A 15,631-nucleotide genomic window follows, 5' to 3' on the forward strand; every position below is an offset into this window, starting at 1 on the left:
CGTGGCCGTCCGATGAATGGACAAGAAAATGAACCAAAATACCCCCGGTGATAAATATGAGTGTACTACAAGAGATGTGTATTTTGAAAAAAAAACTAGAAAATTTAACGATCAAGTTTCCTTGGCCTATATATAAAGGGGTCGAGTTATGAGAGAGTTTGAAATAGCCACTTGAGCCCCCTTATACCACCCATTTGAGAGCATAGAGTTAGGATTTTAGAGGAGAAAATGATAAGTGTTTAGTCTATGTAATAGGTGAGAGTTTTAAGAGATAAATCTTTGTAACTCGTCTAAAATAGGGCTGATTTCTTTGAATAGTAAAGTTTATGTTTTTGCATATACTTAAATTCCCTTCCTTCTAGTTTTTCTCTATTAGTACCCTTGCAAGTTTACAAGTTTTTCGGTTTCCAGTTTTGATTTTTATTTTGGTTTTTGGGCTAAAATTTCAGTACATTGTGATGTCATTTTTCTTGTTGCTAGATGTATAAAATTCACATACACACGCTTGTGTGATAGGATCATGAATTCTCTTGTCTCTAGACAATCAACTTAGAGAGTTTCATTGCTCGATATTTATCTTTTCTTGTTTTTTTACATGTTGTGATCTTTCGAGTGCTTAAGACATCGATCTTAAATAGAACATATGGTTCATACATCATACGTGGAGTCGTGCTGTCTAAATTTTTTCTCTTGTTAAAATTTCTTCTTATTGCTTTCACTTGAGTTTTAAGATATATTAGGTGATCTAAATAGAAAAAAATCATCGATTTTTTAAAATTTTTATTAAGACATCTATTCACCTTCTAGTTATAAATCTCGTTCCTACCCTCGTCGAGGTCTAGAGCATCCTAAAAATCAATTTCACAGCCAACCAACATCAGAGTATGTGCACAGGATCATTTGCTTCGCTATATCTCTTCTTCAAATGGGTCTCTCTCTGGGAAATCGCCAACCTATAATAAAAAACAAAATCTGTCGAGTAACATTCCCAAGGTTTAATTTCTGTCAGCGTAATTTCCCCGCAAAGTTCACTGCCCTCAATAGACGATACATGCATGCAGGAGGTACGTGCAGACCGGCATTCATGCTTTGTACCACGCAACAGGTCATTTCGAATGTCAGAAAGAAACATGCCCACAATTAAAAACTTAAAACAGTACAACGCAACCCACCCTGAGATACACTTCAACATGACTTGCTATTGCAAACAAACTGCATTGCTCCTCACATTCAATAAGTTATTTGAACAAATACTAGGCCTAATGGGCACATGTTCTTTAGATCGAATTAGACCATTTAAGCGAGCAGAATCAAAGTTCAGCGACTATCAGAGCAAATGCGAGATGCCAGGTTCTCGTGAGTCATGACATGTTCACTCGCAAGTCCAAACAGGGTAAGTAAACACTTAGGCATGTAGCAACGAAAAATACCTTTACTTTCTCTGGCCTCACAATTGCCCCCATGGCCTTCAGGGCACTCGAAGAAGCGAATGCCTTTCACCCTGCAGTATCCAACAAGCATCACTCAAAGAGCTGTTTCTCCAAAGATATCTTGCAACTACTGTCAGCCACAACATCTTTAAAAAAAAAGTTGGTATTGACATGTGCAGGTTAATCATCACGAAATCATGACATGAGTTACACTTAGTGTAACACCCCAACCTGGGGATCTCCTTTGCCTCCCGTATCAGTCTCTAGATCAAGTAGTTGATACGCAAAAGGTACAAAAGGTTACAAACTTCGTACATAAGTATTAAGATTCGGAATACAAAAGGTTGCGAACCAAACCGTATATTGCAAACCTGATCAAATGACCAGCAAAACTCAATGGAAAGCAAAGACCTAAAGAAAAAAGCAGCTAGGGTGCGAACACGAACTCTAAGACTACTCTTCATTCTATCTTTCACCTTTGGTGAAATCGGAATCAGCTTCCTCATCTGAATGACAACAAGAGTGAGTACGAAAGATACTCAGCAAGCTATATACTACTACAAGGTGTTGATAGATATATGAAGAGGTAATTAAAGAATAAAGCTTTATAGTTTAGTTTTAAACGTAAAATAGTTTATACAGGTATTCAATTGTATCATTTATGATTGACTTTAAAACAGTTTAAATAGTTCAAATTCATGTAACAAGCTATATCTGGGGGTTTTCGATCATGGGAGGGGCTACACCTCACTCTGTAGTCTCTATCATCACCTCTGGTGTACCTTTAGTACCACACAGCTTTTGACGGATTGAGCGAGTAACATCATCACACAGACATCTAGTCCACACACTCACTCATCAAGACACACGCACCTAGAGTCTAGTCAAAAAAAGTTCTGCCTTCGCATGTCCTCTGCAGAGGTTGTATAATGTAGCCACGTGATATGCTCAGCCTCCAACTATTGCAAGCGGAGGAGCGAATTATATCGAGACACTTCAATTACCTTTCCTGTTGGGCTTTTCTACGAGATACCCCAAGTCCTAGAGTCCTTGTACTGAATACCAGATTGGCTATACCATGTCTCAAAATATTCAGACAGAGGGTGTCGGTGAATCAGGAACCAGGGGTCCCCGAATCCCGAGGCCAGGCCAGCAATCCGCCACGTGGCGCCCTCCCGCGGGGTCATCTCTGCAAGGTAAAAAAGATTAAGTCCCAGGAGAGGGCGCTCGGGGCCACAAGCAGTGGTCCCCGAGTACCCGGGTTCCCCGATGATCTACGAAGACCAAGTGACCAGGAAGAGAGTGCTCGGGGAGGAGAACAGTGACCCCGCGAGCACCCAAGTCCCCCGACAACTAGGAGAACCGAGTACCAGGAGGGGCGTGCCCAGGGCTGCGAGCAGTGGCCCCCCGGGCACCCGAGTACCCTGAGGACCCAAGGAAGGTATTTTCGGGAGAGAGTGCTCGGGGTTGCGAGCGGCGGCCCCCGAGCACTCGGTTCCCCGAGGATCCGTACAGCCAAGCCCGGGAGAGAGTGCTCGGGCAATGAACAGTGCCCCCCGAGCACTCGGTTCCTCGAGGACCAAGAGAGGGCGTTCTCGGGAGAGAGTGCTCGAGGAGGTGAACAGTGACCCCCCGAGCAATCGGTTCCCCAATGGCCTAGGAAGCCCCCCGTCAGTGGCCCCCGCAGGGGTCCAGCAATGAGGTGTCAGCCAGTGAAAGGCCCGATGCCGCATTTAAGAGCGTGTGTGGCCTGTCACCTCCAACTGCTCCCGCCAAGCTCGGTGTCAGTCCCTGCCATCCCCTAGCAGAAGGGCATGGGGACATTTAAAGCACGGGTCCCATCCCGCGCCATCCGGTGCGCCTCGGGATAGCATCGCGAGGCCCGAGGTGTTCCTTCTGTCGCGTTGCTGTGGCAGGCGAACAAGACCGGACGGGCACGCCGGGCCACTCTGCGGCTGCCCGGTGGGCCCTCTCCACGGCGCCCGTTGCCAGCGCCATCATGACGACTGAAGACCGGGCGCGGGGCGCGTTTTCAACCCCCATTTCCAGCGCTATGATGACGCCCTTTCCATTTATAGTGTCTTGAAACTCGTGCCCTCCCTTTCGGGGCACGCTACTGCCGGCGGGTATTTAAAGCGACCGGCAAGCATGGACAAAGACAGTCCAAGACGAGATCGAACAGAGCCAAAAGCACACACAGACCGAAGATGAATCCAAGCGTACAGAGGGCGCTCGAACTCTCAGGCACTCTTGTTCAAAGATCGAAGAGCACCTTCGTACAAGCATAGAAACCGAAGAACAAGGAGCCTGAAGCTCTAGGATAGACAGATATTCTTGTAACCAGCACATTCCTGAGAGACATTCTCAGGGCATTTATAGCATTCATACAGGAGTAGGGTGTTACGCGCAGTGCGGCCCGAACCTGTCTAAAAATCCCCCAGTGCATTTACTCTTTTCTGCATTAGATTATTCCACCCCACCTGCCATCGCATTTACATCCATTTATTTCTCCAGCAAACATATTCAAAATCATCCCCCCGGCCGAATCTCTAAAAAGGGGTCCCTCAGGATCCCTGCGACAGGAGTTAACCCTCCGACAGAGGGGCATATGGACATTTGGCATCTCGTTGCTCTCCAGCCTCCTAGTATGATGCCCAACTCAATTCGGTGAAGAAAAGTCAAGTTCTGCCCATTCAGGATGCGTGGTTGCATGGGAGTTACTTAAGCATGGCGGCGAAATAACTCGATCCTTAAGCGGCCAGGACAGATGCTTTCTGGCAATGAATACCATAGAGGTAACTCAAGCCCCAAAGAGCATTCTCATTCAAAGTACTACTCAACCTGCCTCGCCAAAATAGTTTTCACCTATTTTTACAGACCACCCTCCACATCTCAATGGCATCAAGGATTTTATAACCATTAAGGATTCATGATATATGACTTATCATTGATAACAGTAAATCTTATGTCCGAGGAGATGTGTTTTAAAAGTGACGTCCGCAAGGAAACATATTCAATCCTATGTATGCTAGATATCTATGTGTCGTCTGTCATTAATATATATAACAATAGGTAATTCTAACATGATATGTATTTTGGATGAAACATTTAAGGGGTAACAAGTGTTGATAGGATTAACTATTACAAGCAGTTTGTAAAATAGTAGTACATAGCACATACGATATAAGTCTAGTTTTAGTCGATCATGTAGATTAGTTGAAAATATAGGTTCAATATGATCAATGAGATAGGACTTGCCTTCTCTGAGGTTTTCTTCAACGTTTTGGTTGTAGTCAGGATCTTCCTTGCTCCTGACGATTCCCGCGCAGCACTCGTAGAGTTCTGGCGGATCTGCAATAGGGACTACGATCATTAACGGGCTATACTAGAGAAGAATCAAATACCACCAAATGAAAATCCAAATGAGCCCTAATGGATAACATACTATGATAGATAGGTAGATCTCAAATTTAGATGAATTTTGGTGAAAGAATTACCGATCGAAGCCAGAACGGAAAAGTTATGACTCCCGGAAGATCTAATCTAAAATTAAATCAAGAAAAAATGAAATTACACTGTTCATAGGTGGGACCCAATTGAACAGTAACTCGATAGGACCCACATGAATAGTACTCAGTTGGGCTAGAATGGGCTTAGATTGAGCCTGGTCTGGGCTTGAATGGGTCGGGCTGGGCTGCATAGTACTGGGTTGTACAGCATTGGCCTGTTCGGGTAGGGTTGGCCGGTTCACGGGCTGCAAAGTTGGGCCAACCCACTGGGGCAAGGCCTTTGGTGGATGGGCCAGTAGGCTGGCGGTGTGTGGGCCAAGCCACGGTCCACTCTGTCGGGCTGCACAAGCACGAGAGCAGGCTCAACCACGCGCACGGGTGTGCGCGTGGGCTTGCTGGCCAGTGAAACGGCGAAGGAGATCAGCCGACGGTGAGTAATCATGGTGGAGCCGCGTCGGAGAGCTGGTTGGAATCGCACTCCCAGTGAGGACTCACGACGATGAATACGTGGCGAGCATCTACGTACTACGGGGAATTCGTCTAGAAGCTCGTTGACAGCAGGCGGTGCTCGAGGCGGCGCCAGACGGCAGTCGGGGAACACGATGGTGGTGTGGAGAAACTGGATAGCACCACCCCTCAACTACATGTGGTCGACCTGCATGAAAAAAGGGCCTAGAGCTCCCTAGGCTACTTGGCACGAAGGCCGGACCACACACAAGGTCATATGCACGTTGGCGACTATCATGGCACGATGGCGGAGGACCAAATGCATGGTTACATGTGGCCACGTGAAGAGAGAGCATGCTATTGACAACCCATTAGCTAGGAGGGTGCGCGAGGGGATCGGGATGCTCACCGAGCTTGAAAACGGTGAGAAGCTGGATAGTGGCCGACGAAGCGACGATGGGGTGGCGGTGGAATGGCTCGACTTTTGGTGCAAGCGGGCTCCTGTCGGGCTTTCGATCGATGGAGAGTGGCATAGGGACGACAGTGAGCTTGTGGTGCTTCTCGGTAGCTCGCGGGGAAGAATTGGGGACGGTGGAGCTACAATGGTGAGAATGGTGATGCTAGCAGCGCGGTGGTGGTGGCGAAGTGGGGAAGCACAAAGAGAGAGACTGGGCCTCTCTATTTATAGAGGGAGAGGGCACAGTGAGGCGGTGCGGCGCTTGCATCACGCGATCGTCAATGAGCTGAGCGGCGATGAGGTGGCGAGGCGGCGCCTACCTTTATTTTCACGGCATGGCCCAACTATGCCGGCCACGCGCTTGCACGGGCACGGAAGTCGCACGACGTTAGGCACTCGGGCAGCGTGTTGTGAGGGCAGAGAGAGGAGAGAGAATGAGAGTGGGAAGAGATGTCGTGAGGGGGGGGGGGGGCGAGAAAGTCGTTGGCGCATTCATTGCACTTACTGTCACAATGGCGCGGCGTCACGCTGGAGGAGAGGGAGAAGGCGCTGGTGGACGAGCGCGGGATGGACGTCACATGGACAACCGGGTTCGCGCACGGGCGCTAGCGAGCGAGCTTGCCGGCGCGCGAGGAAGCTGGGCCAGCAGTACGGTTGCGGCCCAAGTGCAGGAGAAGGGAGCCGGGCTAGTTGGGCTAGCTTGTTGGGTCGTGCGAGAGGGAAAAAGGAGAAGCGGCCCGAGGAGTGAAAGGGATTAGGCTCGAGTGAAAGTGAGAAAAGGAAAAGAAAAGAAGATTTGGGTTTAAATTCAAATGAGAGATTTGAATTTGGATTTGACTTTGGAGTAGTATCAATTCAAATGGGAATATTTGAATTATGAATTAGAAGTAAAACTCTGAGATTTGGAAGATGATTTGAATTAATTGAATTTGAGCTGAATATAATCTAAGAATATATTTAAAATTGAGAGATATTCAATTTTAAATCTCCACGCAAAGAACCAAAAAAACTATAAAACAATGCATATGAACCAATTTAATGTTGGGATCATTTTGAAAATAACTCTAGTGCATTTTGGAATAACTAGTCAAGTTAAGTATTTGAGTATGTATTTTTTCTTGATTTTAGTTGACTTAATTAATAAAAAAAATAATTTACAGTGAAACTTACAATTAATTAACGTGTTAAAAACTCAGATGTTACACTTGTCATGCCAAATAATAATACACAATTAACACAAGGCCTCTTCTTTGTCATCACGGTAGTTTGTAAATGAATGAACATACATGCCATCGTGCTTTCCAAGGGGCTCATCATATTGCACTCCAACCCAAAATCCACGTCCAAGAGCTTCAGCTCTGCCAACAAAATTCACAGTGCCTCTCTTGGCACCTGGCTCAACTTCACATCTATCTCCCACCTGTGACAAACTTCTTAGATCAGTTGCTGCAGTTGACAATAATCAAGAAAGAAGAATATCAATTTCAAATCCATCCTGAGGATGTTCACGAAATTTTTTCCTCTGAAAAAAGGATGTGCTAGACGAGGAAAGTGACATATGCAGCCAATTAAAGAAGATTAGCATGCTGATGTGGTCATATATTCTTAGCTCAAATTAGGTTCTTTATACCGGCACAAATTACAGCAAGGATGGTATATATGTCGTACATCCAACCAGGATGGCACCAGACATTAAAGATGGAATTACAAGGTTGTGCTGGCATGGTATCATTAGGTGCTAAAATCATCAGTGTTAGCAGCTAAAACTATCAAATCGTTCCTCAGAAAAATCACCATGTGCAAGGGTTAGCAACTTAGATGGGTGAACCTTCAAACAACAACAGATTAATTAGCAGGAAAGAGTCTGCTGCAGCTTAATCGAATGCACATGGGAGACCAAATTAACTGACCTTGATTTTGGAGCACAATTCCTTCATGTGCTTTTCTGATTGCTGAAGAAATAGAGTAAGTAAGCTAAAAAAATGGAACAAAACGGTCCAAAAATTTAGCAACTTACTTTATCATCTGATGCAGGGTTTTTGGGATCATCTTTTCTTTGAATTTTCAAAAGTTTGCTGGCACTAAAGTATAACATCAGCATTGGGCCTATTGCATTGCAAGTGCTAAACAAACTTTCCTAAGGGATGTGACCGAATTTATATACTCGATAGGAGTAGAGGAAAAGAGCAGCTGGCATATACTATTATCATTAATTGTTCACATACAGATCCACAAACCTTTTGTTAGCCATGAACATTAGTTTTCCTATTAAATGGTTTCGGTACTTTCTGTGCAAAACGACGCTCTTGTTGTATAGGACTTGTTTGCTGACTACATTAGAGCTATGACAATTAAACTTAACTTGCGATCAGTAGGAGTGTAGGATTATTATTATTATTATTTTGCAAAGGACTACTATATTCTCAACGATTTGAAAGAGCCAGTCGGGAAGTACAAACAGATAGATCCAGAAGGCCATAACATTTATTGATTGGGAAAACATATTTTTTGGGGAACTTACTGTCGAGCTTATCATATGCTTCATCTGACATTTTATAATTGTCGACAAGAGAAGTGTTTTCCAACCAGCCACCAGAGGTCACGGAAGAAGGGTCGAGATCAACAACATGGATCCGGTCCCTTGAGAGCACAACAGCACATCCCAGCAGTCAGATCGATTAAACATGGGATGTTAAGCATGCTCATTCTTGTAGTTTCAGTTGTATGACGTACAAATGCAAATAAGCATGGCCCTTCATGCTAACAGCTGCAGTCCAACCAGTAAGTTAGGCCATGTGAGTTACATGACTGTACTACTGCTATAAAAGCATCTTTAGGAGACTATCAATAGCCCTCGATACTAAAAAAATGTTAATTTTGAGATTTTTAGTGTAACAATGAACTACTAATAGCCCTCAAATCCTTTTATTTTTTTGCCAAAAAACCAGCCCCCTCCCCACAAAAGAAAAGGAGATCTCCTCCCCCAATATCATGAAAATTTTAGCGGGTGAACGTTCCGGCCCGTACCCGCCGACCTCCCGCCCTCTCCCTCCGCCGCCGCGCACGCAGTCCACCTCCATCAGCCGTCCACCACCGCCGGAAGGCTCTCGGTTGTCGCCCCATCCCCTCCGCACCCTTCCCCCCCCCCCCCCACAACGATTTCTCCGGCCTAGCGCAGCCTCTGCGAGCTCCCTCCACCCGTGCTCATGGTGCTCGCCGCCACCATGGCTCCGGCCATCCGCAACCCCTCTGTTGTCGCCTGAGACCCCTCTCTCCCTCCACGGTCCCTCCGCCGCCTTCTGGAGGTCGTCTGCGGCCCCACCGCGCCCCGCCCCGTCCCCACGCCATGCCGCAGCCACGCGACCCGAGCTCGGCCACCACGAGCTCCGACATGGCCAGCTTGAGGTCCGGTGCGGCCAGCACGAGGTCTGGTGTGCCCCACTGCCCCTCCATCACCCCGTCGTCATGCTCCGCGGCCGCCTCACACTGCTCCGGTCGGCGGTGCTGTTGACGCCTGGAAGGTGTTCCACCAAAATCTTGGAAGGTATTTTTTTCTTTTTTTTTTTCAATTAGTATGATCAAAATTGTGATGTGTGGTGAAGTTCAATGGAATTGTTCATGAATCAAACGATGATGATGACTTTGAGATGGCAGTGGCTTTGCTTGCTGACATTGAGAGCAACAAGCGGCCCAAACATGGTGGTTCTGTGCCGGGGCGTGTGGTGGTTTGTCAGGATAGGCAGCTGGACCATGCTAGGCTTGTGGAGCATTACTTTGCAGAGGTCCCCGTGTATGGCGAGGCTACCTTCAGGCGACGGTTCAGAATGTCCAGGGAGTTGTTATTGCGCATTGCAAATGCTGTGGAAGCCCATTGTCCATACTTCAAGCAGAAGAGGAATGCAGCTAGGGTACTTGGACACAGTGTTTTGCAGAAGATTACGACATCAATGTGCATGATCTCATGTGGTGTCCCAGCTGATTCAGTGGATGATTACCTTCGAATTGGGGAGAGCACCCCCATCTTGAGTTTGAGGAAGTTGGTGAAAGCTGTGATTGAGATCTTCGGAGGGGAGTACTTGCGAGCACCAACTACAGAGGACACTGCAAGGCTTATGGCAATTGGTGCAGCAAGAGGGTTCCTGGGGATGCTTGGATGCATCGATTTCATGGATTGGAGGTGGAAGAATTGCCCTACGACATGGCACGGGCAATTCAATGGGCATTTCCATGATCCAACCATCATTCTTGAAGCTGTTGCATCCCATGATTTATGGATTTGGCATGCATACTTTGGGTTACCTGTGTCTCGCAATGACATCAATATCCTACAATGATCTCCACTGTTTGCAAGGCTAGCTGCTGGGGATGCGCCACCGGTGAACTTTGAAGCCAATGGTCACTAGTACACAATGGGCTACTATATTACAGATGGCATATATCCAGCATGGTCCACATTTGTAAAGATAATGTCAAACCCTCAAGGTAACAAGAGAATTCACTTTGTCAAGGCTCAAGAAGCTGTGAGGAAGGATGTTGAGCGAGCATTTGGGGTGTTGCAATCTCTCTTTGCAATTGTTCATGGACCTGGTAGATTCTGGGACTAAAAGACGTGCCAAATCATGACAACATATGTGATCATGCACAACAATGATAAATGAGAATGAGCGAGGTCAGCCGAAGACTTCAACTATGAGCATGTGGGAACACCTATGAGGACAGAGTGGAATGAAGACCAAATCCGAAGATTTCTTGAAGTGCATCGAAGGATCGAAGACCATGCGACGCATGAACAATTTCGAGATGACCTTGTTGAGAATATGTGGCAACGCCATGGGCAATAGTTTCATCATGTTTCTTCATGTTTTATTTGGATTATTTGCTTCATTTGGACCCTATGTTATGTTCTAATTTGAATTTGAATTTGAAAATTATGGATTTGAAATATTATTGAATTGTTTGTGGTAGAAACATAATAGTTTGAATTATTATGATGTGAAAATGGAGTTAAAATAGAATTCATATGCACAAGGGAAGAGAAATAGAAGAAAATAAAATATTGAGGGAGATGATTATCGGTAATTTGCTGAAGCAGCTCCTCCAATAGTACTGAAAATATTATTGAGGATTCTCTAATAACAACTTATTGACAATATCTTATCGGTAGTGTTCTGGAGATGCTTTAAGCCCAAGGCACGGGCAAGAAAGGATGAGACGAAATTAAAGTGTGACGGTAGTGACGATGATCACGAGCAGAGTAGAGAAGAGATCCAGGGAGGGAAGGGGTCATGGGGAACCATACCAACCTGTTGGGAGATGCGGATGTCTGAGACGGAGGTGGAGAGGTTGGAGTGCGTGATGAGCAGCAGGACACTGTCGTCCGTCGGGAGCTGCAGCTTTGATGATGACAACATGGCTGCTTCTTTGTCCCGTCCAGCGTCTGCTCGCCGCGGCACTTGTAGACTAGTGTAGGGGCCTACAATCTCTGTCTATCCCAAGCAATTTCGAGTTTTTTATTTTTTATATTTTTTATAACTAATATTTTAATAAATAGACTCCTAATGACAAGATTTGTATAAATAGGCGTCTACCGCCTCTTGAAAGGGTTGCAGCCCTTTCAGAGAACGGTAAGGATGCCAGAATAGCAGTGCTATTCCTTAACACCCTCTTAGAGGGTAGGTAGGGCCCTCCTCCCCATGCGTCCGCGACCGTATCGCCCCTAACCACCCTCTGAGAGGGCCGGTAAGCCCCCTTGCCGCCCTCTCAGGGGGCGGTTAGCCTCCAACCCCCACCCCTCCACCAGTATAAAAAGGCTAAAAATCAGCCAAAATAGCCATTTAAATCTAGGAAAAAAAGAAAGAGAGGGGGAGGATAGGAGAGGAGAGGGAGGCAGCACGATGAAGCTCTACTGTTTTTGATATGTGGATTTTAGATCTCGGTTTTCGGTAATTTTTTTAGACTTCTGTTTTTATTAGTAATTAAAGTACCACTATATCTAGGGTTTAGTGACATAACATTAGTTATATTATATGAGACATAGGGTTTAGAAAGATAGGATATGCTGTCTTTTGTAGTATATTGTAAAGATCAATTTTGACATGGTAGGATAGTCATCAGATACATAGTAGTATTTAGAGTATGGTAGTTTTGATTATCTAGATTTTACAGAATAATTATGTAAGTAATAATTAGAAACTTTATTAAATAGATGGATGGTTAATTAGTTTAAATTTGTTAGTTTGCTTAGGAGCAATATTAAATAAATGTATTGTTAAGGAATCATCAGTGTCGGTAATTTTGTTAGAGTTTCGATAATCAGAAATAGAGTTTTCCGGTATTAATATTGGATATATTTTTGGATGTTTCTAGGGATATCCGATAAATTATATTTTCAGATATATTATAGTAAATGTCAAATTAGTTATGGTCATAGCGGTGTAGATCTCTCTGGATTTTAGCATGTCGTCAAGGGACTTGGTAGAGCCAATGAGAGGACCATAGTGGGCGTGTGCAAGTGGCTGATGCACCATTTTCAACTGGACCCCCCCCCCCCCCCCCAGCAACATGAGCTTAAGCCGAGAGCTTTGCTAAGCCGTGCTACTCAGGGGTACTTTTGGGAGCTCGTCCCAATTAATGCGACATCTACTTGGAGGCAGTACGTAGATATATCATGTGAATGTGGTCTCCCTCTTGTGCTGCTAGCTGAGGCGTACCAGAAGGATCCAACAGAGATAAACTTTACAGAAGCAGTAGTAGGAACAAATCAGGTAGTGGTGGATGAAGCAGACTCAGAAACTGTGGAGGACTAGCAAGATGTTGGGGATGTGCGTGAGATGTAACCGAGGGTGTAGCCGATGAGGGGAGCACTTCCCTAGCATAATTGAAGAGATGGAGATGGAGGATCAAGAGCTGTAAGAAGCCATTGCCGATGAAGATTCATCCAATGAGGAGAGAAATGCTTCTATTCCTACATAGTGGAGGAATAGGAAATTTTCAAAGCTAGTGGTGAGTGAGGGTCATCAGACACCTTGGAAATATTATGAGAATGAGGTGTCCTAGGGTGCTATGTACCCTAGTAAGGAGGTTGTTATTGATGCAGTGAAATTCTGGTCGCTGTCGTTTTGGAGGCAGTTCAAGGTTGTGAAGTCGAGCAAAATGGAGTACGACGTCAAGTGTTTGGTGCCTGATTGTCCGTGACGGGTGCACGCATTTAGGGGAAGTGGGTTGACTACTAGGAGTGTTCAATAGTTAGGGAGTATAATTGTCACATTGAGGAAATAGAGTTCTCTCACCGGAACCTGTCGTCTGTTTTTGTTCCCAATGTTATGTACAAAGAGATTGTGGACAACCTAAAGTATGAGCCACGATCAATAATCCATGCTATTGAGGAAAGGTTCTAGTACACAATAAACTACGCCAAGGTATGAAGGGCGAAACAGAAGGCTATTGAGATGAGGTTTAGGACAGACGGAGATTCATATGACAACCTACCACGTCAACTAGCCATAATATGTGCGAGAAACTCTGGAAGTTACTTTGACATCAAGCATTACCTCTCGACTGATATGTAGTATAGCGGGAAGCGAGTATTGCAGCATGATTTAATTGCATTTGCGGTAACCATAAAGAAATTTAGGCACTGTCGACCCATCATCTGCTTGGACAGGATGTTCCTTACTGGGAAATATAAAGGACATATATTGTCTGCAATTGGGGTAGGCGGGAACAATCAAATCATACCACTGGGGTTTAGCTTCGTGGAGAGTGAGAATGGGGAGAGCTGATATTGGTTCTTTGAGCGGGTGAAGTATGTTATTATTTTGGAATGACCTGATGTATGTTTGATTCATGATAGACATGCAGGGCTATTGCAGGCTTTGCTGGATATGCAATACGGTAGTGTTCGATGATGTGTAGGAGCAAAGTGGTCCGACTTAAAAAGCAGGTTGTGCATTAGGCATATGGGTGCAAACTTTTACAGACAATTAAAAACAATGACTTGATGATCTTTTCAAGAAATTATGCAGTCAAAACCAACAAAGAAAGTTCAACGCCCTATGGGCAAGACTAGACGAACTAACCACGTAGCAGACAGCTGAGCTAGGAGACACATGAGATGACCCGATTACTCTTGGACCCATCCCAACAGATACTCCCTAAATAGTAAGGAGGTTAGGGTCAGCTGTTAGAACTTTTCGTAGTGGATACAAAATGAGCAAAGAGAGAAATGAGCATTGATGTACGACGTTGGAGAGGTAAGGTATAGGATAATGACAACTAATCTTGCTAAGATCTACAACAGGGTCATGTGGGGTATGAGGCCCCTTCCACTTGTTAGAATTATTGAAGGTATTATGCATGGAACTTGCAGATATTTCATTGATCGCTACACAGCTGCTTCAAAGGCAATGGAAGATAATCGTATGCTGTATGGACCGATGCTATGTGAGTATATGGAGAAGGCCACAAAGAAGGCACATATGCACCGCGTCAATAAGGAGGGAACTTTGGAGCACAGGTTCAATGTCCTGTGCTGTGATAAGGGTCATAGGGGTGGCAGACGTGAGCGTCATGTGCAAAAGTGCGTGCTTAGGATTGGAACATGCATCTGTACGTGCCAGAAGCTACAATTGCTACACAGGCCGTGTACACACGTCATAGTTGCATGTACTCGATCTCGAGGCACTTAGAGGTCTACCTGTTTTGGTTGTTCGGCTGGGTTATGTTCACCAGCGGTCAAGGCCACCTAGTTTCAAGGACCCTTGTTCCGTATGTTAGGTGGATCGCAGATGCAGAGCCCGATGATGTCCGGCAGCACGTCGCTTCGACTGCGGAGGCCTACCCGGGTCATTGGGACGAGGAAGCTACATTAGAGGTATGTGTAACCAACGTTTCGTTTATTTATCATATAATCCCATAAGAACCACTATAAACTGAAATTCCCATTTCATGTTTGTTTCAACAGGCTGATATCATATACGATATCTATAGGGACCGGCTGGAACCATGTAGCGCCTCAAGCAAGGGATGCATCTTAGTACGGCAGATGTAGCGGAATTTGTCAAGCTGGTTTTTGACAAGACTGTACGGGTCCTAAAGCTTACCTCATATTGATCCACTGCAAACGTCGTCGGTGCTTCTTCCAGGTCGAGTGGGGTCCACACAGTGTCGTCCAGGAAGTCTGATGTGCAATGACCTCCACCGGGACCGACATCCACACTGCCACCTGGACCATGCACTCGAGGCACGGACACAACAGGTATGCATTTTTCATACACATGGTGGTTAGAGATATTCATTTGTTATTGATACATTAATTTCAAAAAATATATTAGGTGCACCTACATACTTATCAACACTGACACCTAGACCATACCTAGTGCTGACACCTTCACCGCTTGCAGGCCTCTCAGGTAATGGATGCCAATATACTGCCGCATTCAATATATTTAATAGTATATCTAATATATTCCGCAAGTTACTACGGTGATGAAGCTGGGACGTCTTCATCTGCACCTCAATCATTCGCACGTCCACTGTTCGAACCTCCACTGTTCGCATCCTACTTTGGCACTCATGTCTGGACATCTACTGCTGCACCTACATATCATACAGGTACAACAATGCATTTTATGCTAATACATTCATTTGCACATTTACCGTATCTAATAAATTTATCCATCAACATGCCCCTCGAGTGATTATACATGGACGACGACGGCACCATCGCAGTCTTCATACCCGAGTCAGGAGCATGAGCCTGGGCAAGACCCCCCGTTCGACCTCGTGAG

The 15,631-nt window shown here is 45.4% G+C and overlaps 1 protein-coding gene and 1 pseudogene across 1 annotated transcript; one reads left to right on the plus strand and one right to left on the minus strand.

Moving 5' to 3' along the window:
* Positions 1 to 908: 908 nt before the first annotated feature.
* Positions 909 to 9,296, minus strand: LOC133925661 (tubulin-folding cofactor B-like; annotated as a pseudogene).
* A 194-nt stretch (positions 9,297 to 9,490) lies between these two features.
* Positions 9,491 to 10,177, plus strand: LOC133925662 (uncharacterized). The gene has a single exon (XM_062371514.1). The coding sequence runs from the start codon at positions 9,491 to 9,493 to the stop codon at positions 10,175 to 10,177; it is 687 nt and encodes a 228-aa protein (XP_062227498.1).
* The last annotated feature ends 5,454 nt before the right edge of the window (positions 10,178 to 15,631 follow it).

The sequence above is a fragment of the Phragmites australis genome, chromosome 7, assembly GCF_958298935.1.
Source record: "Phragmites australis chromosome 7, lpPhrAust1.1, whole genome shotgun sequence".
Lineage (NCBI taxonomy): Eukaryota > Viridiplantae > Streptophyta > Magnoliopsida > Poales > Poaceae > Phragmites > Phragmites australis.

Coding starts and splice junctions, on each gene's coding strand:
- LOC133925662 (XM_062371514.1), top strand. CDS start 9,491: ATGGCAGTGGCTTTGCTTGCTGACATTGAGAGCAACAAGCGGCCCAAA.